The sequence below is a fragment of the Osmerus eperlanus genome, chromosome 17 (genome assembly GCF_963692335.1).
Source record: "Osmerus eperlanus chromosome 17, fOsmEpe2.1, whole genome shotgun sequence".
Taxonomy (NCBI): domain Eukaryota; kingdom Metazoa; phylum Chordata; class Actinopteri; order Osmeriformes; family Osmeridae; genus Osmerus; species Osmerus eperlanus.
The window spans coordinates 8,395,593-8,420,997 of record NC_085034.1 but is presented as its reverse complement, the minus strand read 5'-3'; the positions used below and the strand labels follow the sequence as shown (position 1 = coordinate 8,420,997).

The window sequence follows — 25,405 nt, the reverse complement described above, 5'->3', positions numbered from 1 at the left end:
ATTAAACTCCCCTTGAATACATGTGATCTGGGTTACACACAAAGGCGGTGACAAATTAGCGGCTTTACACCAAAGCTTTAAAAAAAAAATCCCCAACTTAGTATTGGCCGGTACGGTGGGTGAACTAGGGGGAGAGGAGGGGGGAGAAGTGGGAGGGACCGGGTCACACTTGGGTCCCAGGGAGGGGCGGACAGCCCCGGGTTAACAATCCCCAGATGCGGCCCCTCTGGCCGGTCAGGACGGGTCTGTGCCCGTGGCCCAGCGCTGACTGTGGGCCAGCCTCTGATTTAAGAAGGGGAAGGACTTGGAAATGACAACAAAAAACGCCCTCCCCTGCTGAAATGGTTAAAAACCCAGGCAGTGAAAGAGGGTATTGTCTTCATGGGGAGCATGTGATCCCCTCCCCAACAAAAGCCCCCCGCCCCTCTCTCCTCCCTCGCTCTGTTGACTGGGGGAACTGAACCCAAAAATGTAAATAAAAAAGAGAGAGACGGAGAGAGCGAGAGAGGGAGGGAGAGAGAGAGTATAAGACGAAGGAGGGGGGATATGGTCAGGGCCGTGATTCACACACACACAAACAGCTATCCCAATGAGTGGAGTTGCCATGGCGACCACAGGTCAGACCGCCCCACCTTCAGCTGCTCGGGTAGCCTCAGAGATGGAGGAGAGAGGGAGGGAGGGAGAAGAAGCGAGGGAGGGAGGGATGGAGGGAAAACTGAGAAGGGTAGAGAAAGACAGACAGAGAGCACCAATAGAAACAGAGATGCACCCTTAGTGTATCTGCCTGTATCTACTTTCGAACCTCTACAAACTCTAAATCGATGCACAAAAAAGTGTTACTCCCTTCAACTGAAAGTAACAGTGAAATGGCTTTTAAGGATGACTAAAAGAGAGAAACAGAACAGTTGGCTCTGAGTGCATCGTGCAGGTGTGGGTGAGTGTTCCTCTCGCTCCGTGGGTATAAAAAGCACTGGACGACATTGGGCTCTAATGAATTCAAGCTGGACTCTGGGCAGAGCTCTTGTAACTAGTTACACAAGGGCTAGAAACATTCCCCTGGAGAAATCTCAGCCTGTACATTCAGTAAATCTGCCCCTCAGCCTTCTATAAAAACAACTATGTAGGGTTGCCCAAATAAGGAATGTCAAACCTCCAGACAGAACACAAAGTATCAAAGATGTCTTTCTTTGTAAAGTCCTCATTTCAATGAGTCAACGTAGTAGGCGTGGCGCAGACAGAACGCGAGATTAGCTCCCGTAGCTAAGCAAGGTTTAGCCGCCGTGCTTGAATCCCACCACCCCAGAAAGACACGCCAAGCTAGCTGGTAGGGGGGGTTTCCATGCGACCTCCGTGGGTCTCCTCACCGTCGAGGCAGGTCTTGTTGTCCTCCAGGAGCTGGACGCCGGTGGGGCAGGCGCACTGGTGGTACGGCTTGACGGGGGACAGCAGGCACAGGTGGGAACAGCCGGCGTTCTTCAGCGAGCAGGGGACGTTGACGGCTGTGGAGAGGGGGGGAGATGGGACTGTTAGCGTCACTGAGAACGTTTTAGGGTGCGAGACGACACCGTTGTTTTTAAATGAAAAAAAAACAGTTTGAACCCTCTCGTGTAAGTGCTATGTGCTTTGATATCACTTCTCCTGCCTTCTGCTACAGTGAAGTGACGGATGAACATTGTGCATGCGGATGGTGTTGATGCCCCCCACATGGGTGACCCAGAACGTACCCTCTCTCTATATGCCCTGTGTGTGTGTCTGGGAGAGAGTGTGAGTGTTTGCCCTCAGATGTTGAGGGGTGGAGCCCGAGAGGTAGACTCCTCTCTCTGCCATGAGAAATTCCCTGCATTCAGTCCCGGGGGGGAGAACAGGGGGAGCTATTGTTTTGGGCTGATCACAGAGGCAGGGAAAGGTGACTACGCTGTCATCGTTTCTCCTCCCCGACTCGAGTTTCTAAACAAACCCCCCAGTGAACACATTGTTCATTGTTCTGGGCAAATGTAAGACGGAAGAAAGGTTCTGTGCATCATATATCATTCGGATATATTGTTGTTATATTTCAGGACTTTTAAGTAATTAACTCTACGAGACATCAGACACCCCCACATCATAGCCTAGCAATGTGTAGCGCTACATTCCTGTGCATCTAAACAGACCCGACCAAATCAGCCCACAGCAATGCGAGGCAGTGGTTAGTGCACTGACTGGTTGGGATTATGGTTGGCATGGCACACGCTTTACACTGATTGGCTAGGAAGCGAGGGAGGGTTGGGCTTACAGGTGGGCTGTCTCTTCTGGCTGAAGACGTGGATGTCCATGGGGGAGAAGATGTCCGAGTGGACCTTGCGGCGATCCTCGCCTGTGTCCTTCTGGCAGGAGTGGATGGAGTGTGTGTTCCAGTCCGTCCAAAACAGGGTGTCCTCGTAAAGGGTCAAGGCAAACGGGTGGGGGAGGTCACCTTTCACCACAACTTCCCTAAACATACAAAAGACCCAAATAAAACAGGAAAGAAGATGAACATACATCAAATGAGGTTAGGGTAAATCCAGATTAAAATAAAAAACAGATCGGTCCCAAATCGCTTTACAAACACAATCACACGGACCAGTAATCAAGCAAAAGCATATCCCAGATGTGGACAAGCTGCGTCGGCCATTCGTGACTCAGTAACAGTAGCAGTACTTTACCTGTTGGTACCGTCCAGGCTGGACCGGTGGATGAAGTTGTTTTTGGCGTCGGCCCAGTACAGCTTCTGCTGGCTGTAGTCCAGCGTGAGGCCGTTGGGCCAGTGGATATTCTCGTCAATGATCATCGCTCGGTTTGTGCCGTCCATCCCCGCGCGCTCAATCTTGGGGATCTCCCCCCAGTCCGTCCAATACATGTACCTGAGGAAGGACGGAGGAGAGCAACACATCGATAGAGCTCCCGTGTACACAATAAGATTGAATATGAATATGTAAGTTGCCAACATCCAAAACAACTCCTTATTCATTTAGTCCCTTTCCACTCAACACATCCACTAGCTTTATTTTTTGTTGCTAATTACACCAGGACGATGTTACATTTACTCATTTAGCAGACACTCTTATCCAGAGCGACTTACAGTAAGTAAAGGGACATTCCCCCCCGAGGCAAGTAGGTTGAAGTGCCTTGCCCAAGGACACATCATCATTTCCACCGCCAGGAATTGAACCAGCAACCTTCTGATTAATAGCCCGATTCCCGTAACTGCTCAGCCATCTGACCCCCACATTCAGATGTTTAGAAGATGCATGCCCCCCCCCCCCCCCCCCCCCCCCGGGCCGTCCCATAGGATGAGGCCTCTGACGTAGGAGGAGGAGGAAGGATGGAAAGCGGGGTGGCGTGCTAGGGGCCCAGAGGAAGCCGAGTCAGGCCTCGAAGGGAGTAGGAGGATGAACCCTGTCTGGCTGCAAGAATAGAGGGCCCCCCTGAAGACTCCACTCAGGCCTCCTACGCCCTGATCTGGTGTGGACGGACGAGTAACGGATGAGGCCCCTTCTATGGATGATGGCCGGCCGAGTGCAGTCTGAAGCATTAGAAACCAGACAGCGGCAGACGGACGCAAGTGGTGGAGCCGACACACTCCCCTATGCCTGCTTGTTGCCAGGTAACTGGGAGCACCGACGCAGGACATCAGACGACCAGAAGACCAGAGGTGGTTGTGAGACAAGCCTCCACCAGAGCACACAGGGATGGACGACAACACACACCGAACAACCGTCGAATCTCACGTCAGAACAAACACACAACAGACTACTTAGTCGCATGGAAAAGATGCATCCTTTGTTTGGGAAGTTCAGACACCTTAGGCCAGCCTATCCAGGAAGGATTTGAGGAAACGGCTAATGGATCTGTTTATGAATACAGCCAACACAGAGGAAGAGGCCAAGAGACTAGACGTGCGGAGTAGTAAGAGCGACCAATGGAGACAGTGTTTGTGTGCGTATACACGCATCTGAGTGATGCGTGAATAAGAGAGTGAGTGAGCGAGCGAGGAAGGGAGCGCTTGTGGAGCGCTTGTCATTTTAACACATCCTGCCTTTTACGCATCAGCACAAAAGCTCCTCCAGGGACCAGGGGAGCCGCTGTGCTAACGGCTGCCTTTGTTTTCCCTAATTACCCTCCCAGCTGGACAACCTCCCTCGACTCCCTCTCACCTCTAGCCCCTGCCCCCTCCCCCGCCTCTTTATCCTCTCCCCCCCCCCCCATCTACTCATCCCATGGCCCATTTCCCCACCACCAGCACCCCCCCCCCACACACACACACACACACACTGGCCCCTCTCGGTGTCTGCGGAGGCCCCTGGTCGACCTTGGGACCCGGGAAAAACCCGGACTCGCTGTGGAGGACAATGGTCATTAACTGGAGGAGAGTTCATGAGGATGTCCAAGAGCAAACATGGGGGCGAGCGCACGCTGTGGTGCGTCCTGCTCCAAGACCGCATGGCGACCCCTTGAATTCCTCCCGTCGGCGAGCAACAAAAACAAGCCGCCTGCTAGCCTGGTAGCTGCGGTTACAGCAAACTCCCTGGAAGAAGGGAGAGGGGTTCAGAGATGTCTGGGTCAACCCTGTTCTAGGACACAATCAGGGATACGATCAGGACTCCAAAAGAAATCCAAGTGGATAAGGGATTACGTGGATCTCCAGTGCCAGAGCTCCAGATGTGTTTTGCGGGGCCGCAGCCAGCACAGGCGCAGAGCTAACTCGATTCTCTGGCATGAAAGAAAGAAAAAGAACACACGCAATTTCACAACCAGATCAGCTTCAAAAGCAGGTTTTCCAGACCAGAGCCACCGTACAGATCCCTTTTCCATCTAACAGTCCCAAAACAAAGCTGGTGAAATGACGGTACGGTCACCAATGTTGACTTGGTCTCAGGGTGAGGTACAACCTCGGGTTCGGAGGTTCGGTACAGGAGACCGTCCTGTTCTAAACGAGTCGCGGTGATCTACAAAAACTGTTGCGCTGCTGTGTACAGTGCATTCGCCTTTGGCTGTCGGCTACCTGTCATTTGATACCGGGAGAGGGTTGATAACATCTAGTGCCAAAATGTCTTGGAATGCGGGCCTGTTAATCACAGGCCTGAGTGTGTTGGCTAGACGAGCCACTGTGCAGAGCAAGGGAGTTCTCCAGATCTCGTCCTTGGTTTTCGACGGGAGTCCAGCTACACTCGCAAGCAAGCGACATACCTTGCTACGAAAGAAAAGAACAATGAAATGAGGGTATATTTCCCCTCTCCTCTCGTTCCTTCTTCAGAATGGGGCATGTCTAGACAGTTCTTTAGAGGAGATGAGTGAAGGTGTGTGTCCTTACTGTGTGTGTGAGTGTGGGGGGGGATGTAAGTGACTCATCACAGCTCTTGTCACTTCGAGAATGGGGAACTTTTTACATTGCTATGGCGTGCCTCGCAGAGGCACTGTGATTCCGCACAAACAGTGCTTTGGAGGAGGAGGCCTTGGAGTCCCGGAACAACAGCTGACATGTCAGAGGGACCCTCTAGGGATGGTCAATAATGTGCAGGGAGTTTAGTTTACTCTCATGAGGTGTTGACTTATAAAGAGGTACCGGATTTGACTAAGCATTTTATGACACCACCCACCCGCCCTTCACACACAAACAAACACCCCAGGGGGCGATACCGTTTTGTTTAGACAGCCGGCGCTCAAACATGGTGTAAAAACTGAAACGAAGACTTCGCAAGACTCAAACATTTGAAGGAATTCTAAAACGAGGGATTCATCTTCGTTACCAAACACCCTGGGAAATAAGGAACAGCTTACATGCAAGGGAAGAGACAAATATCCTTCCATGTTTTTGGAAGAATGAAGTAGTGGACAACAACAAAGGGGAACAATGGAGAAGTTTTACGGCGGTGGGTTGAGTCTCTTCGCGGTGGGTACACATGGCAAGCTCTGCGCCCAGAGAAGACGAGTCTGGGAATGCTTGGGTGGGGGGGGGGGGGGGGTTTCTGAGAACACATGACTCCAGGAAAACAGACAGGAGGAGGAGGAAGAGGAGAGCAAAGTGGTAGAGGAGTAGTGAGGCGGAAGAATGATACCGCGAGTGAGGGAACCAGCCTCGGGGTTGGGGGTTAGAGGGAGGCTGAACATGACATGCTGCAGACTTGTGAAGAGCGGGCATAACTTCTGGCGTGCGTGTGTGTGTGGGGGGGGGAAGGCGGTGTTGTCATCGCGCCTCAAGTACCTGGGGGTGAGGTGCAAGTTGGGGGCAGGTCGCTGCCTAGAATGGGGCTTGCGAACGGGTGGTAGTAGTGAAGGGGGAGTTGTAAGAACACAAAAGCCAAAGTCTGGGAATAAGAGGGAGGTGCGGGGGAGGGGGGCTCTTTAAACTGGTGGGGGAGGGAGTCACCAATCCAAAATGGGCACTTTAATGGGTCTAATTACATGCTTCTTAAGATTTCTGTCTGATGTTACGGCACAAGGTCCTCTCAATGCGACCGTGGTCCACTGGTCCAAACCAAACAGTTGTACTGCTTGTTAAGCGCATAGCTTTGGGTGCATTGTGCAACAGATTTGTGTGTGTGTGTGTGTGGTGGCTGCCTCTGGAACATACTTCCAAGCATGCAGACATGGTCCATTTGTCAGAGCTAAACACAGGAGAGGAAACAAGTTCGTAATTAAAAGTGCCCTTAAAAACCCTGAAATTCATCTGTGGCGATGTTGTGAATGAGAAGTGTGAGAGAAAGGATGCACAATGGCCCATAACGTCCAAGTGATTTGAGTAAGTCAACCCAGAAAGAGTCCATAACCCAGTCAGGCTGAAGGCAAGACGGGTCCGTATCCCAAAAATAACACACACCACCCCCTCCAACCGAGGCTACACCCTCTCCTTGGGTTTCGCTCCAGACGAAGTACAATGCGATTTGTGACAATAAATCCGTCACAAGCTCTGACTGACGATGGCGTCAGCCTGTGAGTCAACCATGCGTTTGACAAAAGTCGAGTGAAATTGTAGTTCGCGCAAGAGCAACTCCGCGATCGGGTAAGTTTTGGACGTTTAGCGTACAGAACCCCCCACCCCCACCCTTTCACCACCCCCCCAATGGGAGAACGCTAACAATCTGGAGCGGAGAACTCTCTCACCCAAAAAAAAAAAAACTGCTGCCGCGTTCACCACAAGAGCTGCATTGTATTTGGTACCTGAAGCATTAATCAGTCGTGTTGAACGCAGTCCAAAAGCTGCGTTCCTCGCTGGATTTGGGGAAACCAGTTTCCCTTAACAGTTCTCCGTCTCCCCCGCCCCCCCCCTCCCCCTCCCCCTACGCTGGCCTAATGCATTTGGTACAAAACCCAGACTTGGCAGGGCCCCTGTGCTCCAGGGTCATTGTAACGACTTAACTTGAAACAAACACACACGTATCACGAACGTTTAAGCTGCGTCTCGATGTCCCGGCCACTGAAATGTGTGGGAAGCAAGTTCGCAACACAGCGGTGCAGGGAATGGTAGAGCACAGGGGCTTGTCCCGAAGAATAACACTGTTTTCAGTAGGCGCTTTACATGGTTCTGCTGAGGGGAGAAAAAAAACAGCAGCATCGAGAGCTGCGTATGGGTTCTGAATACATTGCAGACACAAAAAGAGTATGTTCTTTGACCGTATCTGGGGATATAGTGTGTGTGTGTGTGTGTGTGTCAAAGCCCGTAGGAGTACGAGTAAGTAAACCCAGTCCCATGGAGCGAGGCCAGCCTGTAGTCACAGCCCTTCCAGAGAGGGGATCAAACAGTCGGCACACGTGTGAGCCAGACACCCACCGAGCCCCATTAACACAGCCCGGCCGACAGCCCCCAGCGCCTGCAGGAATCCTGCTTGCACCCGCACACCCCCCCTCTCTCTCTCTTCACAAGGACGGTGCAGAGCCGGGCCTCCGTGCACGCGCGCACGTACACACACACACACACACAAGTGCACACAACTGTATAGGCTCAGCCTTGAGAGCCAGGTGAAAAGGAAAAAAAAGCACACGCGCACACACACACACACCAAAGGGCTGAACAGCCAAGTACATACGTACACACTTACACACATACTACGCATGCCAACACGGCTTGGCTATTAACCAGTGCAAATAGCTGCCAATACCTTATAAGATGAACTACAAAGCTTCCAATAGCTCCCTTTGGCAAGCCTTGGACAAAGAAGAAAGAAGCCGAAGGAGGGAGGGGGGCCGGCATTTTATAGCAAGGGGCTTTTTAAGAAAATGAAGGTTGCGTTGTAAAGCAACTCCCCCCTACTGTTAAAATCATCGTGGCACAAGGCCTCGTTCCCACCTAACCGAGAGGCTGGAGGTGGTGTTCACGGGGCGGACCCGGGCCTCGGCCTGGGCTGTACCCCAGTCACCATGGGGGTGGTCCGGGTCCCTCACTGTGGCTGTAATGGGCGAGCGTTTCGTAAACACAGGTGAATCGATGCCCTTTGTGAATTACATCCCCTGGTGGCTCGTAAAAGGTTTTAAGAGAGATTGGCAGCTTGAGACTGGCGTTGGAATCGCTTGACGTTAACCCCCAGCCCCCTTTATTCCGACAGCAGAGGCAAAGGCTAAAGTCAGACCCCCCCCCCCCCTCCCTCACACACACCCCACATATGAATCATTACGTCGGGCATACTCAGGCCCCAATATCTTGCAATAGCTGCAAGACCAAATAAAAAAAGAAGTTTTACTGAAAACATCTGTCGGCGCAACAATGGGCCTTTGTGAAGTGCACGCAACCAATAAACGGCCTCTCGCATTGAAACAAAACACACACAACACTGCTGCGTGTTGCATTTGAGATTTGACGCAGGAGAACGAGAAGTAAAAGTGTGTTCGCTTTTAATGGCCATCACACTAATCTGATGGAGGACGTGTTTGGATGTCCCCCCACCCACACAGGCACGCACGGCTGTGCTCCAAGCAGGCTGTCACAGCGGGGAGTCGTTCCGCAGGGCCGGCTGATTCAATCGGAAGCGGGCTAAGCTATTTGTACAATGGAGTCATTACAGCGCCGCTCGGCCCGCTTTCCTCGTCCGCCAGCGCTCTGCTGGAAGTCCCGGCTGGCACCACTCCGTCTGCATGCGGCTGCACGCGGGGCCTGGTGGTGGCCAAGAGAACCGGGCCCCTGGCCCAGGAGGGAGCAGGCTGGGTGGGAACAGGCCTGGGGGCGGACCGAGGGCAGGCAGGCTGGAGGTGGCTCACCCAGGTGATGACAACTCTAATACCCCCTCCTCTCTCATCTTCAACAACAATAGCCTGTCTCAGAAGTTAGATTAGTGACCAACTATTCACTGACACTCGCAACTCAGTTTAACTTTGAAAAGGATCCCACCCCCCACTTGTCTCCAATGAATATATTGTGATTCTTTTTCAAATGTACACAATTCTTGATTACGGTATCACCCTCAACAAGAAGTCTTGTTTAGTCTCCACAGACTCAAAACCTTACAAATAACTTGTTGAGCGGGCAGCAACATCTTACAAGTGCTGGGAATGAGAACTAGTTAAACCGTGAGCAGATTCACACAAACAGATACGAATGGGGGTGACTGGGGTGGGGTGAGAGGAGCGGGGGAGGGGGGGTGGGGCTGGTAAGGGAGAGAAGGACAGCATCCCTTCAATTTAAATAAAACTAATGAATACATTACGGGGGCTCTTTTATCCCTGTCCTTGTGGATTTACATGCTAATTCATGCCCCTCTTTGGTGCCTGGTCGCCTGTATGGAAAAATTGGGCACATCACTGAAAATGGTGACGGAAGAAAGTGGGAGGAGGTGTGTGTGTGTGTGTGTGTGTGTGTGTGTGTGTTTGCGTGAGCGACTGGGTGAATGTGTCTGTGTGCTTGTGTGAGTGAGGAAAAAGAGAGAGTGAGGCACAGAGCGAGGAAGGAGAATGTGTGGTCACGTGACCACAAACATCAATGCCATGAGCAGTCTTTCTACTCCACTCAGGAGACGGGGGTGCCACAGCAGGTGGTCATGGGATACAGGAAACACAGCAGTACTGAACAACGTGACCAGGAAACAGCTCCCAGGGGCTCCGAAGCAGCATACCAGCCAACAGTTTTATCGTATAGATGAGCTCATTATTATTCTTTATAGCTGTATTATCCAGCCAACTGATGAACTTTGTGAATCACAGTGGCTGGGATACTCTTTGGTCAAACATGGCATTGGCATTACCCAACACACATGGTTGTATGGATCACCGTCAACTTCACACAGTCCCTCAGATTCTCTCTCTCCCTGCCCCCCCCCCCCTCCACACTCTCACACACACAGCTGCAGCAGCAATACCATTAGCATTTAGCCCTGATAGCCTTCAGCCATTTGCTTGTGGCTAAATTCCCTGCGATGGGGGAGGGGAGGAATGAGCTGGGGGTGTTACCTGGAGAAAGAGAGGCCTAGGAATAAGCCCTTGCCAGGCGGACTACGCTAGCAACAAGACAACAGGGGTCGAGGCATTGCTGAAGGACTCAAACCCAAAGGGGTTTACCGAGCGCTTTCAGGCAACCGTGGGCGGTGAGGTGCACCGTACAGGTGTCACCATAAACTTTGGAACTATGGGTGGAATCTAAAGTTCGCTCTCATTGTGTGACAGCACGCATACAATGCCTGCGAAGAGGCCACCAGGGAGAGAGAGGTGTGTCACCCTCACTGATAACATGGTGACAAGTTACGAGTAGGGCGTGAGCGAGACAGGATCGAGCGGTCGCTTGATGACTGACTCATATCGGTTAACGATCGTGTCACAAATCAAGAAGAGTGGCTTTTATTGGTGGTCACCGTGCGAGAAGGGAGGGACCTCCGCCTACCACAGTAAGGTTTATAAATAGCACGGGAGGTTGATGGAGGGAGATAGGTCCTGGCGCCTATGAGCTACTACTGTGCGGGAATTGGTAGAGATGTAGAGATGCGACACATTGGCGGCTCCCTGAAATATGCCCATGATACAACTGGAAACACCTGTTTGAGATAACAGTCCAATATGGTCAAACTGGGCCATTTGCCTGAATCTTTCATGTTTCACGATGCCCAAAATACCACATGCGCAAAATGAGGCAAGAAGCAATTAAAAAATATTTTAAAAGTTACAACTTTCATGTTACTTCCAGGAAAAGATCAAACAAAAGCCCAAGAAAAAGTCAGATTAACTGCTGCTGGTTCTCTCGTCCACATGACTGACCTTTCAAATACCACTGTGGCAGACAGGTACTGACACTGATAGCTAAAACAGAACGTCCTCTCTGCGTTTCAACCTGGTGACTTCCATATTCCATCTGTACGGGCCGGTGACAACAAAGCGGGAACAGCCATAACTGTCCAAACAGGAACAATGGTTGCCACTGTCTGGCCTGAGGGGCTATCTACCGCCTGGTTTGGCTAGGCAGTCACTGGTCAGGTTCTCAAGGGGAGTAAGGGGTGGGGGGTCTGGGAACAGAGGGGGGTATAGAGGGGGGTGGAGGGGACTAGAACGACCCACTGTGGCCCGGTATCTGGTTACCGGTCTTAGCCTTTGTCTGAACCTCCACGGTCAGGTTACCCACTTGGTCACCTGGACGGCCTGGTCTCCTCGTCCCCAGTCTGCAGGGTGTAACCAGAGCCCCACCACGCTCCCCATACCTCCAGGCTCCGTGGGGACTCACCAAGCCCTGCTGATCACTGATAACCCTGGGCTATTAAACATGGCTCCACATAGGAATATTTAAGCCTGAATCTGAAACGGCTAAATTATCTTGGGGAGCAAAGCAAGGGGGGGGGTATCCAAATAGTTCACATTCATGATAGGTCGCCGCCGCATACTAACGTCCAAATATCCGTCTGGAAACATCCAGTGACCCGTCCACGTGTTTCTGAACTCCCTGGCTACGATGACGCCACGTCGACATATTTTGAAGGCGCAGCTCTTAACTCAATGATGCCGATCTATTGCCCTCCCCGATATTCAGACATCCCTCGTCCGTCTCGCGGCAGCCCCCCGAACATGGCCGCGGCGTGCACCCCATGCTCCGGGAGATCGGGTTTCATGTGGGATAGCTGCGCGGTCAGAGATCGCCCCTCAGCCCTCGCCTGGCTCACCGAGAGCTTGGACTCCCCGTGACCCAGCGCTGAGCCCCGACATCAAAGGGAGCACATACCAATCCCTTGAATATTGTTTGGACAAAAGGTTGGTAGCCCAGTGCCCTGATATCAAAAGAAGCTACATTATGAATATTCTTTTGTAGAATCAAGAGGGCTAAGTGCATTGTAGCTCCCCCCCCCCCCCCGCCCCCCCCCCCGCCCCCCCCCCCCCAAAGACAAATAATGTTTCTCTGGACAGGGAGGTCATGAGTAGCTTGGTAATGAAAGTATTCTGATTAGGAACGACGCAGCCCAAGACTTGCACACACCCTCTGCTAAACAGACTGTGCAGCCAGATCGTTCCCAAGGTTCGGAGATAGAACCAGGAGGTTTCCTAGACCACGCCACCGGATCAGGAAACACTCCCCTATCACTACTTCACACTCACTGAGGGATGGGGGGAAGGGAATCCAAGCCAGTGTATTTGCAGTGAATGGCTTTTGTTGTGCTACAGTGAGTTCCCAGATTTCAATCTACACCAACAAAAGGTTGGAATATTTCTGACTCGAAGAAAGAGGCAAAAGGTCTATTCAATGGGATGTAATCCTTCCTCCTGTTTTCATTCAGTTTTTTTTACACTCTACATGTGGGCCATCCTGGTGGCCCGCAGCTTGTAATTCAACCATACCATGTTTAGGGGCCTAGATTGTCTGTCTCTTGTTGGCCTTATATGGAATTTGTGGAGAAAACCTAGATCTATGCAAGCATGAAAGAACCCCATATTACAAAACGGTAACTACTCTTCCAGAAAACGCCACAAGACAACTCTGAGCTGAACCTGTGAGGTAATTGGTGAGGCATGCTGCTGCTGGGTCCTGAGAGCAGCGCCCATGACCTGGGTTTGTTTACCATCGCTCTCCCCCTCTCCTTCCCCCTCTCCCTGGCTGGGGCAGATGCCCCTCTATCTTGAGCTGATATAAGACATTCCACAGCTGCCGGCACTAAGCACCCTCGCCGCTCCCCTTCCTCAGGAGTGGAGAAAAACAACATTGCCTCTCTTGTTCATTTTGCTGGAGATTCCAGTGGACGCCCGCTTGTTGGAGAAGGCTCTGGGCTTAGGGAACCTTGCAACCCAATCCAGGCCAGTGCCGCAAACAAAGGTGGACCTCACAAAAGCAGTTACACCCCCCTTCCTCCCTCCACACACACTCTTTCTGCCTCAACCCCACCCCCCCCCCACTCCACCTTTCAGTGACCAAACAAAGCCAGGTGCTTACCCTCTTCCTGGATCCAAGGCGATAGCCCTTGGCTGATCTAGCTCTTGCCAGAACAGAACTTTTCTCAACGATCCATCGAGTTCGGCGACCTCGATCAGATTGGTTTCCGAGTCGGTCCAGTAAAGTTTGCTGCCCAGCCAGTCGCAAGCCAGTCCGTCCGGAGAAGCCAGTCCTGACACAACAATGGTTTGGACCCCGCTGGCCCCTAATTGGTTAAAAACGGTGCGCTTGATGGCTTCCTCGCTCACGTCGCTCCAGTAGATGAGCCCGTGAGCGTAAACGTAGTCCACGGCTGCAGCGTCCTCCAGTCCTCCGACCACCACCGTGGCGTTGGCCTTCCCGTGCGCCGCGTCCACCAGCCGCAGGTCCCGCCGGTTTGCATACAGCAGGAGGGGCACTCCTGGAGGATTAAGACAAAAACACATCATGGATTAGGTACTACTGTACAAGCAGGGATGCGAGAGCCCTTCGTAGAACAGGATTGCTATGACCGAAACCAACAACCCCACTTGTCTGACACATGAACTGAAATTGAAATCCGAGGCGCGTTTTCCTTAGTCACATTAGGGTTTTTTTTTTGTTTTTTTACAAAGTGATGGCATTTTTTATCCCTGTAGTCGTGAAACAACCTCTGGGTTCTCAGATGTATTACTAACATGACTCATACTGGCATGTCACAAAAACCCAAAGTTCCCTGTTTTCTTGCATACCTGTTACTTTAACCCTCGAGTACGTTCAAGGACATGCGTGCAACAACAAAAAAATCCCCTTCACATGTTGTTGCAAGTCTATGTGATTTGGATGCCTGCTGCAGACTTCACCAACTTTATCATGGATTAGGACTTGAAACAACCCTGTGGAACCCATTCCAGAAGGCCTTGTGAGAGTTAAAGCAGGCTTTAGTTCTGTGAGCAGTAGGCCTACACACAAACGTTTTAAGACTCTAATTAGATATGATCATCGCTTTCATCCCCATTGCCTTATCTTGCAAAATACTACACTGACTTGGAGCTATCCGATATGCTAAATGGTGAAATGCAATAGTAGTGAGGCTACAGGCTGGGCCTCACACCACCTCTCCTGGTTCTTGGCACACTGCCTAACCCCAATTTGACACATCTACCACCACATGCCAACGGATCACTATCAAGGTCAACCTCAAGCCCCTTGCCTCCTATGGTGTAGCTGTTTTTTTTAACCATGGGGGAATTTCCTTCTCCAAATAAAATTCTCAGAACACCGGGTAGTTCCATCCAAGACAACTCCACTCTGCCAGAAGTAAATACAAGAGGAAATGCAGTTTTGGGACACTTGGAAGACGCGTCTCCGTTTGCCACCCTGGGTGCAGTCACTTTTGTTAAGCTGCCTACCTGAACCTTGTTTTTATGACAGCTAAATAAGGAAGGCCTTTAACAGTCAAAAGCGTAGGTTATTCAATACATGAGAGATTGAAGAGCGGCTTCAATAGGACTTTGCAAAGAGGACTAACTACAAGCCTTTATTTTCCAAGTCTGTGAGGTGTCCCACCTGATTCTTGTTATAAGAATGAATTACATTGCGATAACAGCTACTGGTAATTTTGTAAGGGTTTTGTGTTAACAAATGACATACGTTCAACAGTTTGCTTGCTCTTTGAACTCAAGGGCTCTTTGAATGAAAATATTTCTAGATTTTCTTAGATGACTGACCCAAAACACTGATGCCTTTTGCGCCTGCTAAACCCATCCAAATATGACTACCAGATGAAGATAGCTTAAAATCCTGTTTCCATTCATTAGAATTGACAATGGTCAATCCCACAAAACATTTTTGTAGAAAAGGTGGGTCTAAAAAGTATGGTAGCAAACTTGCTTGCAAGACCCAACTGTTCCCCTAACACCATGCAAAAGTCACCTACTAAACATTTTGTCTAAGCAGAGGTTTGCCTATCTTTAGTGTAATGATGAGATACTGTCTGAATGGGAACACCATGTGTTATTGCTTTCAAGGCTCTTTGTGGGCCCTCTGTGTCTGACACCAGGGGCTGAGCAAATGTTGATGTTTAGCTTACAGCTTTCTCTATACTTGGCAGTCTACAAGAAAGCTCTTTAGACTCAAACTGTGAAAATTTGATATTTACCATTATGATGCTGAAGCATAATGTCGTCATATATTAACATACATTAAATAATTGCATACTGCTTATGTGAAACTAAAAAACACGGAGCCCTACAGTATCCCTGAACAAGTTCCAATCGGGAAAGGAAAAGAAAGCAGGTTGCCAACAACGTTAATGTCCTTCATTAGCCTGTTGCATATGCATTGCTTAACTTACGCGATAACACGATGACCAACTAATTAAGCCATGCCAGTGACTGAAAACCAAATCTTTGCATTTGACTAACAATAGCAAACAAGGATAGACAGGATGTATTACCGAGTTGTACTATGCAGTTAGTGGCACATAAGTACAGCTAAAATGTTAGCTGTGCTGCTAGCTTATCCATGCACCTATCTTAGATAAACATATAGTTAGCCATAGCCTGCCAAAAAGCTAGCAACATCAAACATCCGAGAATTCCTTGAGGATATGCTGTGTGGGCGTAATTCACCACACAAACAACGACCCAACATTTATGTGCTAACTATTCATAAGTGATCAACATGACTAAATGGGTGAATGATTGTTGTATAGTTTGTTAGCTGGCTAGCTAATGTTAGCTGGGAGAAAGCCATCTCTCCTAACTGGAGCCACACACACGCATTGCTACAGAAGCTTGCTGGCTACTCATGATGAGCAATCAAACCTTTCTCTGGGCCCCACAAATGTGCACACAATGCCTATAATTGTTGTTTGCATTGAAACAGTCCTATATTTGCTTACAAATCACAACTTTCCAACCAATTATGAACACAAAAGATCACAACTCACCTCGTATTAGCAAACAAAAACTACACAACAACAGACTCCGTAGCACGGCGCCCATCTTTCTCCCTTTTTCTCGCCCCAGTCTCTCCTCTTCAACGCAAGATTCGCATTGCTGTGTTCTATTCCCTGCGCGCAATTCTTGAGATTGTAACAATGTTCGAGTTTGGGCTGGTTACACTGTATCTCAAATTATTCTCAGCTCCATTCTAGCAGGGTATGTTGGTTCAGACTCGGCGGTGGCGCTGCGATTCCAAATCTCTCATTCTCCTGCTTGAGCGCTGGTGATGGGCATTCCGAATCATTATCCCAGAGCCGATCTTTGGCTTCAGATCTTTCAGAAGATTCGAATCATTAGCTCACTGAATAATTGTATTCCTTACAATGCCAGCTATGCTTGGGGTAAAACGGACCCTTAAATAGCATTAAATTGAAAACTTCACGGTTTTAATTATGTAATGTATTCTTTTTCAGTTGAATTTGTGTTCATTCTCAAGTTTCAACTAATAAAAATAAGGGATTACTTTTTCATCGGCTGAATTACCTTAAAATTTCGCTGCCTAAACAGTGTCAAATGTACAAAATTAAATTAAATAAAATGGAATTTAATGTATCAATTTCAATTCCTAATTTATTTTGTGAAATGACGATTTAGAAGGAAATATTCAGTATATTCGGTTCACTAAAATGATCCGAATCTTTCGTGAACAGTTCATTATAAACACAACGTCTCCTTCCGCTGGAAGGAAAAAATGCCAACCCTCCCCCCGTTACCTTATTCCCTTCTTTCTCTGAATACTCGAATGCTGGCTATTGTTATAGTTGATTACATACGTCCTTTCCAGGCGAGAAAGGTGGAATAACGAAAAGCGCTTGGGTGGTAATGCATAAAGTTACATATATGGGTAGACACATCTTCACTTTGCAAGACGAGTAAAATCTAGGGTTGTACAACAATTGTTTCAATGGGAAGATACACATTCCAATGGGACTAGTTTCTTACGGAGTAGCCAACTTGTGCTTCGGTTTAGCACAACATAGGCTACCCGTACTATGCCCCTGCATCGGCTACAGACTGGAAAGAGTTTATCAACTGTGCAAGTGGCTGTACGTGGAACATCCTCAAAGTAGACAGTTTCCCAGTTAAGCTTTTGAAATAACCCTTATAAATGACAAACAGGTCCTCACCATCTAAAACCCATATATTTAAAATATGTGTATAAAAAGTATTGCCTAGCATCTTATTTAATGAGAAAACACAAATCGAATCAATTAAAAATAAATCTTAAGAATGAGAGAAAACGAATAGTTTTGAAAAAATAAAAATGTTACGCCAACCTGAAATAACAAAATATTATTTTTAGTTTACTGTGTGCAATAGCGGGAGATAGAGGAAAATAGAGGAAATGCATCATTTGACATAGGCTAGATCCTCTACAGTTCCAAGATAAATAAATAAAAAAGACTAAATAAAAACCACACAATTCTTATTCAAAAAACACCTTTTATTTCTTACTAACTAATATTTCAAACACTTAATCCAAATTGTATTTTAAAGCAAGACTTCACAAAACAAGACCAAACTTTTACCATCCATTATTTTCACATTTTACAAATTAAAGCAATACTAATCATAAACAACTTGATATTTGTGCAACTGTATCATAATTTGGCGTGGTGAGACTTTTAAAGTGGCTGCGCAGCATGCCAATACAAAATCAGTAGTGATTTCAAAGGTAGCTTCTGCCATCTTGTGGTACATAAGGATATCTAACCTACCAGTAGGCATTTTTCTCACACGTATTGATTAGTGCATTCAATCTGCACACTCACTCTCACACTGATTTAGTACAAAGTTACTTATGAAAATAGTGTGCGGCCAGTGTAATCTACCTATGAAAAGAATCTTACCATTTAAAAAGAAGTGTATTATATCAAAAACGTAGGATACAACTGTGCATCAATTTTCAAAGAATTGCATCCATCACTTCATTTCAGCTACTGCAAAACCAGAAGAATTTGTATGTAACAATAAAACTACACAGTGAAAAAGTGAATTACGTCAGACATTACAATTGAGTTGGTAAAGAAAGAGTCCACAATCTCATATGGCTATGGTACCAAACATGTGGAACTAAACAAAAGACATGCAGAGGTTTACCTCTTACATACACAAGGCCTTTTTCCTCTTACATTTTCTTGCTAAGGGTTGTCCATGACATGCAGTGGGAGCATTGTCACTCTATGCCCCTGGGCCCTTAAATCAGAGGCTTCCTGAGTTTATGGAATGGACGTATTGCTGTTTTTATAGTTATTCCGTATCTATCTCAAATCTCGCTGTTGAACTTTAAAAGAGGGGCCATTTCAATCTAGGTTGTGTGATGTTGTACTAGTAAATACTAGTAAACTGATACTGTGACTTATTGAAAAAGTAAGTGTATTTTTTTTTTTTTTGCATGAGCTGTGTCTTTTCAGGGCAGAACATTGTGAAGCAAGACAAAAGCTGGTGTGTCCACGTGCGCAGGTGTGTTCACACCTCATAGTGCAGGTCGTTAAGTTCCAATCTGGTGTAGTGGCGCCTGTCAAAGGACTCCATGGCTTTGCGGCCCATCACCGCTAAGGACAGGGTGAGGATAGCAAGCCCCACCACCACAACAGCTACCAGGCTGGTCTTCAGAGACCCTTGTGAGGCCACACCCTTCCCCTGGACAACACTCCCACCCTCAGGAGGGATGGGGTTTTGGAGGCCAGGGCTGGACTCCATAGCCCCTTTGGGTACAAAGGCCAGCCCTGGAGCTGTGGTTGTCCTTGTGGTTAATGGCTCAGTGGGTGCCATAGTTGTAGTGGATGTGGTAGTAGTGAAAGTGGTAGTAGTGAAAGTGGTAGTAGTGGAGGTGGTAGTTGTGGTGGTAGCTGTGGTGGTGGAAATAGTAGTGGTCGACATCGTAGTAGAGGTCGTTGGCTCCATTGGTGGTTCTGGTTTTGGGGTAGTTTGCTGGCCCATGGTTGTTTTGGTAAGGGTGGGAGCTGTGATTAGGATAGGTGGAGAAGTTGTTGTGGCAACCACAGGATGGGGTTTGGATTTTTTTGGTGTTTTATTTTGTTTTTTTGTGGGTTTATTAGGCTTTTTGGTTATTGGAGGACTTGTAGTTGTGGTAGTGGTTGGTTTTGTCGTGGTACTAGCAGTAGTTGTATCCTCAATTATTGTAGTTGTTGGTTCTATTGTAATAGGTATCTGTATTATAATGATTGTCGGTGCAGTGGTAGTGGTCGTGATCGGTTGCTGAGTGGTTATAGGTTGCGTTGTGGTGGTTGTTGGTTGTGTGGTAGTTGCGGCTTGGGTTGTTGTTGTAGTGGTTGGTGGTGGGGTTGTTGTTGGTGTGGTTGTAGTGGTTGTAGTGGTTTGTAGGGTAGTAGTTGTAGATGTCGGCTGTGTTGTAACCGGTGATTGTGTTGCTGCTGTTGTTGTTGTTGTTGTGGTTGGCTGTGTTGTCGTAGTACCTTGTGTGGTAGTTGTAGTAAAGGTGGGTTGGGGGGTAGTTGGGGTAGTTGGGGCTGGCTCTGTGGTTGTTGTAGTTGTTTGAGCTGTGGTAATGGGTCTCACTGTGGTGGCAGGAATCAGACCTATGTAACATGGCAAAGATCATTAGGTTAATATGTACTGAAGATCAAAACACTGACACTCAATCATAAGTCTAACAATATTGAAATTTTTACCTTTGGAAATGTCAAACGTGTTGATGCCAGCCTGTGTGGCCATAAGAGGGCAATCTTGTGGTGTTTCACAGTGGAACAGATAGCAATTCTGGTTGTTGGGTGGATCTTTTGTCTTATTAGGATTGTACACTGCCATAGTGCAGCTGATTCCTTGAAGGATTAAAAAAATGGTACAAATTCACGTTAATTTATCGATAGGAATGTGCCAATGAAACAAATAATATAAACAAATCCTCAAAAGGTATGTTTTGCAAATTAGGTTAGAAAAGAAAAAGAACATGATGTGTGTCTTCACACTGACAGTCCTTAATGTGTTCTATAAATAGCATGCCTTGTTGTTGGGTTTCATCTACCTGGCTTTACTTCTTGTGAACAGCAGGAAAGGACACAGTCACGCTCAGACAAAACGTATCTGGAGTCCATGGCGGTGCCAGGTTTGGTTAACGCCACCCGCACGTTGACGATGGTGTTCTGGTGTTGCCTGGAGAAACACATCTCCTGGTTCGCACCCTGGACAGGGACTGTGACCATCAGCACCGTCATGGCGAGGAGGAAGACCACTTTCGTCCCCATGGACAGCGGACGGGTCGGTGAGAGTATCATGGCTTCACAGATCCACAGGGCTCTGGTTATAGACATACTCTTCCAGGCCCCAGAATGTGAGGGCAAATACAGAGTGCTGTGGGGACATAGAGCAGAGGGCATGGAGGAGTCAGACACGCTACAACCATTAACTCAGTATACTGGACATGGTTATTTAAACCAACTTCTGCACCAAAATAAAATTAAGAAAACTAGGTTAAGAATCTGTCAATCAAACAATACAAGTAAAAAATAAATCAAAATAAAAGATTCCTCAACCCAATCACAGGACCACAAAGTTACCCACACGGAAACCAGAGAAATAGGAAATACATTTGTTAATGTCAAAGTCCTAATTCAACCAACATGCAAGAAATACATTTTGAGAGAGAAATCCCAAAAAGCCTCCTTGAATAAGGACAATTACTTGTAGTGTAACTGCTACTGTTTTCTTAAGCCTCATAAACAGGATTTTTTTCCTCCACGGGAAACTAAGCATTTTATAGACTTCCAACCACAAAACATCAAAGCTATCTCTTCAGAAACACGGCTCACCCTCTCTCCATTTTATTTCACAGGTTGAGCTAACTCTGAGACACTCTTATCAGCATGAGTCAGTGACGTCTGTCCCTTTGTTATACCATACATATAAAACAATACTTATGTGTCCTAAAACTATATTTATACACTGGATGTGTCAAGAACAACCAAGCCCATTTCCATGAATCTCCTCACACACCACTGAGATGAACTAAGACATAATGAAGGCAACCAACATGAAAGGTTTTGCCAATGTTTCCCCTTTAACGCGTTAGAGACCTGAGAAAAAGTAGCAACGCCTTCACTGACTGAAAATGTGTGAAAACACTATGATGAGGATACATATCCTCAATTATCACACGAACAACTCACATCTGTTACTTGCAACAATATCATGGTTTTATATGTGTCCTTGTTTCTCAACCATATTTACCTTTATGCGTTGTTTACTTCAGTAATTAGTACTAGTTCCCACTGAAGCCACCAAATTAAATCTAGATAAAAAGGTTCACCATTAAATGTTGACAATCCCAGACATGTTCAAGGCTTGTTTTTTGGACGGGAGCCTACTCACCAATGGCTTTTGAATGTCAGTAGCAGTCCTCCATTAGAAATTCAGGAGCCCTTGGGGTTCACAGTGCAACACACACTCCACCTATATCTCCTTGAAGCAGAACTTTGCTCCTGTCTCCTATGTAGGACATGGCAATATTCATGTTATCTCTTTAAGTGCTGTGGCTATCTGATCCAAGTAAAAGCGCCATCAACATGATTACAAAAGATTTCAAAACTAATCTGCCGTAAGCGAGTTCCAGCCTATAAAAGTATGGTGCTGGGTCATGTCTGGTGCCTGGAGATTTGTCATGTGGGACATGGTACTGATAAGGAGTCCGCCAGGACGGGGATGGGATGAGGGATGGGCTTAATGTGTAGACCAACACAATGATAAAAACTATTTTGGCATGCTACAAGCTTCACCTGTTAGGCTACAAGACAGGTGGAATATAGTTTGGAACATAACTTGGAAAGGAATATTGTAACTTCAATGTCGACTTCAAATGCTAGGGATGTTAACCAAGCTTTAATGAGATTTGGATGTGAACCCTCATGATTTAGGCATCAGTACAGGATGCGTCGCTACGCTACGTGTGCATTACTGTCTCCGGAGAATGGTCAGAATCGTGATGCAATCTTTGTGAAATACGTAGCACTAATTTTAATAAAGCGAGATTTCATGTAATTGCAACCATGTCCCAGAAGATTAATTTAGTGCCAATATACAAACCTATTATGACCCATGCTCCGTTATTAATTCATCACAAAATCAGGCCCATGTTTAAACAAAACAGCGATAGTGGTAAAGCACTTACATCTACAAAACAGATAGACCAATGTGGCCTAGGATAGGCTACCCCTCGCATTTTAGTAAGCCATTCTTTACAATAACGTACGTGTGCCTTATGTTCGAGCACCCCCGCGGCGCTGCCAACGTCCTCGTCTGCACAGGTCGTTGGTTCCCAGGACAACTTAAAGCAGTATCCGAGACAAGATTGCCAATAACATTGGAATAATTTGCGGTTTAGGCTACACATTAACCATTCGAAGATTTAAAAGACATGTTGACGATTTCCAAGACGTTTGTATGTTTATCCAGACAGCATCTAACACAGAATCGATGTATCTCCGTCTCTTTAAATCTGCGTCGTAAGACTTTTAGCCATAAAGGATTAAAGAGTAATGTATCCTATAGACGATGCGGAGAATCAGGCGTACTAAATGCATTTATCTGACCTACAGATAGCACTGTAGCTGGTACGTAATCTGTACAGCGAGGGATCTTCGTTTCTCTCGAGTCTGACCCATTTTAGTCTTTGTCCTCGGCGCTTCTAGCAAGGGGGAGGGATGCTGGTGCGTTTCTCTTGCCCTCCCGTCTAACACAATGTTCCATCATCAGTCGGCACAATTAAATAAATAAAACATCATTAGCCTACGTCCAGAAGAGCATTCACTTGATTGAGCTAATATATTATCTAAGCCAATCAACCAATAAAAAAAGGACATTACCTACATTTAGCAATTCATAATAAACTGATTTCTAATAAATTATGTGAACAATAAACTATATGTTCAAGCATTCATGGTTCACTTCATTAGCTCATTTATCATTTAGGAGGTATTTTAGCATTCACACCCATACAAGGAATTATGGCACTCAGATATTATAATCAAGCTAGTTAAAGGAACATTGTGTTCTCAACAGATGAGCTAAATGGATTTCCACAACATTATGAAGTCAAAACTGCTCACAATTCACACAAAAACACACCATGAAATCAGTTTTGGTGCGCCATCTGTTCACTTGTACAAAACTACACCCACTTTACAGTGACGATGCACTGCTGCAATAAGCCTTCTGTTCATAACTTCTCTATTCACAAATTAATGTTTGTGATTTCAAACATAAAGGCTATCTAAAATATTAACTTGTAGTGATACAGCCCTGTGGCAATATTGAGAATGCTAATTCTTTGACATTCTATTTTCATTTTATTACAGAATATTAACAGTTTTGACATGTACTTGACTTACTGTAGCATCAAAAGCACGGGAACATGATAGACCTCCTGACAGAAACGCAAAAAGTTAACTGCTCCCTCTCCGACCATTTGCTCAAACTAAGTTATTCACAATTCAACATTCATCACATCTTCTTTCAGAGAAAATAGTGTCCATTGACTTAGAATCCAGGCTATTGGGCCAGGAATCTAAATGGTAGATTGAGTGATCCCTCAGTCATTCTGTCGCTGCCATTTCAACATCCTTTGCTGTGGCCGTGGGCGTGGCAGGTGCAGGAGTAACAGTCTGTTTCTTGGCTGCTGCAGGCTTTCTCTTTGGAGCCACTTCCACTGTGGAGGAAAAAAGGGAGAGGACAGCAAACAGCTAAGTATCAGAGGCCTGCTATTGCCTCCAAATATAGATCAAGTGTACTGGTGCGCTTCAGATGTGTTGCCGCATTTGCTGACAGTGTGAGGATACGTAAGCTAGGGTGTGGAGCTGTTGGGGATGAGATGTTTACGCGCGGGAACAGACGCGCCACGATAAACGCTCACCATCCATGACAGTCTTCTCCTGCGCCATGTGTTGAAGTTGTTTGAGAAGCTTGCGTTTCTTTTTCCCAGACAAGGTGATGTTTGCTCTTGGGCTTGAACTGACAAAATGAGCACAATTTATGAAATAAATTAGCAAGTACATTTATTGCTCTGTCTACCAGATTTTACACTCAATAGTGTTTCATTTCCGTTAAATAGGACAGGTGGAGTCCAACATAAGATTACATTGACAACTAGGACAAATTAGCCACGGCCTGTTAACTACCATCAATGTTAATGGCTTGCTACAGTTCAACACCGTCACTTTGGTGAGATGGTTTCTGGTCAGACCTCTACAAGCCAACGTTATAGGCGCTCTGTTCACATATGGGTGAAAATCTCTGGTCTGATCATCAGGGCTACCTTCCACCCAGCAACAAAGTCAGGGATGCAAACAAATAAACAATTAACACAGTAATACGTACATTCTTTTCTTCAGGTGGTGGATAGTGGTGAGGCCTTTATCCACCACTGCTCCCACTACCACGTGCCTCTTCCTCTTCTCCCTGGTCAGAGCTCTTCGCCTCTTGAATAGCTTCTTGCCCAACTCCTTAGCAAAATCATTTAGCAATAAGCACATTATTATCAATAATAATAATATAACACGTGCACTAACATATTCACGTGCAAACAATCAATATCATGACATCAAGGTTTCAAGCACGTCGTTCGATCACATTTGCTTAATAACAATACTAGACGATTGCATGGGGATGACTAGATAGCTAGAGTTTAACTGAAGGCCACGTGAAAAACTCAGTAGTTCGAGGCGTCATGTAAACTCATATAGTCTCTAGGCTGAGAAAAAAATGGGTAGATACACTGCGTTGAAGATACTTTCTTGATAATATGTTAAAGATATGCCGTTACTTACAGTTTTCGGTCGATTGATCTTTCCTCCGGGAGCCATGCTTCTTGTTTAGAACATGTGAGTCGGGATAGTTCCGGACTGGTTCCTCATTGGCTGGTGGGGCCACATGCCCATTGTGGAGGTTACGTTTTTTTTCATGACGAATTATTTTGTTGGCTATTCTCCATTTTGTTTTTGAAATCAACTATTTACTTTACTTAACTTATTTCCTAACAGAAACGATTACGGCCACTCTTACATTTGGAATTAAGGATCGAATTCGACTAGATTGTCATTCCAGATCAATGCCGTGTAATTTG

General features: G+C 46.9%; 3 protein-coding genes across 6 annotated transcripts in view; all 3 read right to left on the bottom strand.

Moving 5' to 3' along the window:
• Positions 1 to 16,512, bottom strand: part of lrp6 (low density lipoprotein receptor-related protein 6) — a 36,219-nt gene extending 19,707 nt beyond the window's left edge. For both annotated transcript variants that reach the window (XM_062482583.1, XM_062482584.1), the window contains exons 1-5: positions 16,254 to 16,512; positions 13,343 to 13,742; positions 2,682 to 2,879; positions 2,273 to 2,469; positions 1,365 to 1,499 (exon numbers count right to left, since the gene is read on the bottom strand). In XM_062482583.1, coding sequence (XP_062338567.1) covers positions 1,365 to 1,499; positions 2,273 to 2,469; positions 2,682 to 2,879; positions 13,343 to 13,742; positions 16,254 to 16,308 — 985 coding nt within the window. In that variant the 5' untranslated portion in view covers positions 16,309 to 16,512. The remainder of the gene's footprint in view (positions 1 to 1,364; positions 1,500 to 2,272; positions 2,470 to 2,681; positions 2,880 to 13,342; positions 13,743 to 16,253) is intronic.
• A 1,219-nt stretch (positions 16,513 to 17,731) lies between these two features.
• mansc1 (MANSC domain containing 1) lies at positions 17,732 to 23,074 on the bottom strand. Of its 3 annotated transcripts, XM_062482964.1 has the most exons (6): positions 22,538 to 23,074; positions 21,661 to 21,777; positions 20,318 to 20,643; positions 19,965 to 20,114; positions 19,749 to 19,871; positions 17,732 to 19,274 (listed from the first exon to the last, which is right to left on the bottom strand). In XM_062482964.1, exons 3-6 carry the CDS (start codon positions 20,601 to 20,603, stop codon positions 18,778 to 18,780), a joined length of 1,056 nt encoding a protein of 351 aa, XP_062338948.1. In that variant the 5' UTR covers positions 20,604 to 20,643; positions 21,661 to 21,777; positions 22,538 to 23,074; the 3' UTR covers positions 17,732 to 18,777. The 3 variants fall into 3 exon arrangements, with proteins under 3 accessions (XP_062338948.1, XP_062338947.1, XP_062338946.1); XM_062482963.1 differs by having other exon boundaries at positions 17,732 to 19,871; positions 21,661 to 21,774; positions 22,457 to 23,059; XM_062482962.1 differs by having other exon boundaries at positions 17,732 to 19,871; positions 22,538 to 23,059.
• Positions 23,075 to 23,610: 536 nt separating this feature from the next.
• c17h11orf98 (chromosome 17 C11orf98 homolog) lies at positions 23,611 to 25,218 on the bottom strand. Its single transcript, XM_062482968.1, has 4 exons — positions 25,110 to 25,218; positions 24,661 to 24,785; positions 24,197 to 24,294; positions 23,611 to 23,992 (listed from the first exon to the last, which is right to left on the bottom strand). The coding sequence occupies exons 1-4, from the start codon at positions 25,143 to 25,145 to the stop codon at positions 23,880 to 23,882; spliced, it is 372 nt and encodes a 123-aa protein (XP_062338952.1). The 5' UTR covers positions 25,146 to 25,218; the 3' UTR covers positions 23,611 to 23,879.
• Between the last annotated feature and the right edge of the window lie 187 nt (positions 25,219 to 25,405).

What these genes read in the sequence shown, in the direction of transcription:
- mansc1 (XM_062482963.1), bottom strand. Translation starts at nt 20,603, where the DNA reads ATGTCTATAACCAGAGCCCTGTGGATCTGTGAAGCCATGATACTCTCA. An exon ending in TTCACAAGAAGTAAAGCCAG is followed by an intron (nt 20,115 to 20,317) that starts GTAGATGAAACC and finishes TAATCCTTCAAG; the next exon opens with GAATCAGCTGCACTATGGCA. An exon ending in CACGTTTGACATTTCCAAAG is followed by an intron (nt 19,872 to 19,964) that starts GTAAAAATTTCA and finishes CATGTTACATAG; the next exon opens with GTCTGATTCCTGCCACCACA.
- c17h11orf98 (XM_062482968.1), bottom strand. Translation starts at nt 25,145, where the DNA reads ATGGCTCCCGGAGGAAAGATCAATCGACCGAAAACT. An exon ending in CACCACCTGAAGAAAAGAAT is followed by an intron (nt 24,295 to 24,660) that starts GTACGTATTACT and finishes TCATTTTGTCAG; the next exon opens with TTCAAGCCCAAGAGCAAACA. An exon ending in GGAGAAGACTGTCATGGATG is followed by an intron (nt 23,993 to 24,196) that starts GTGAGCGTTTAT and finishes TTTCCTCCACAG; the next exon opens with TGGAAGTGGCTCCAAAGAGA.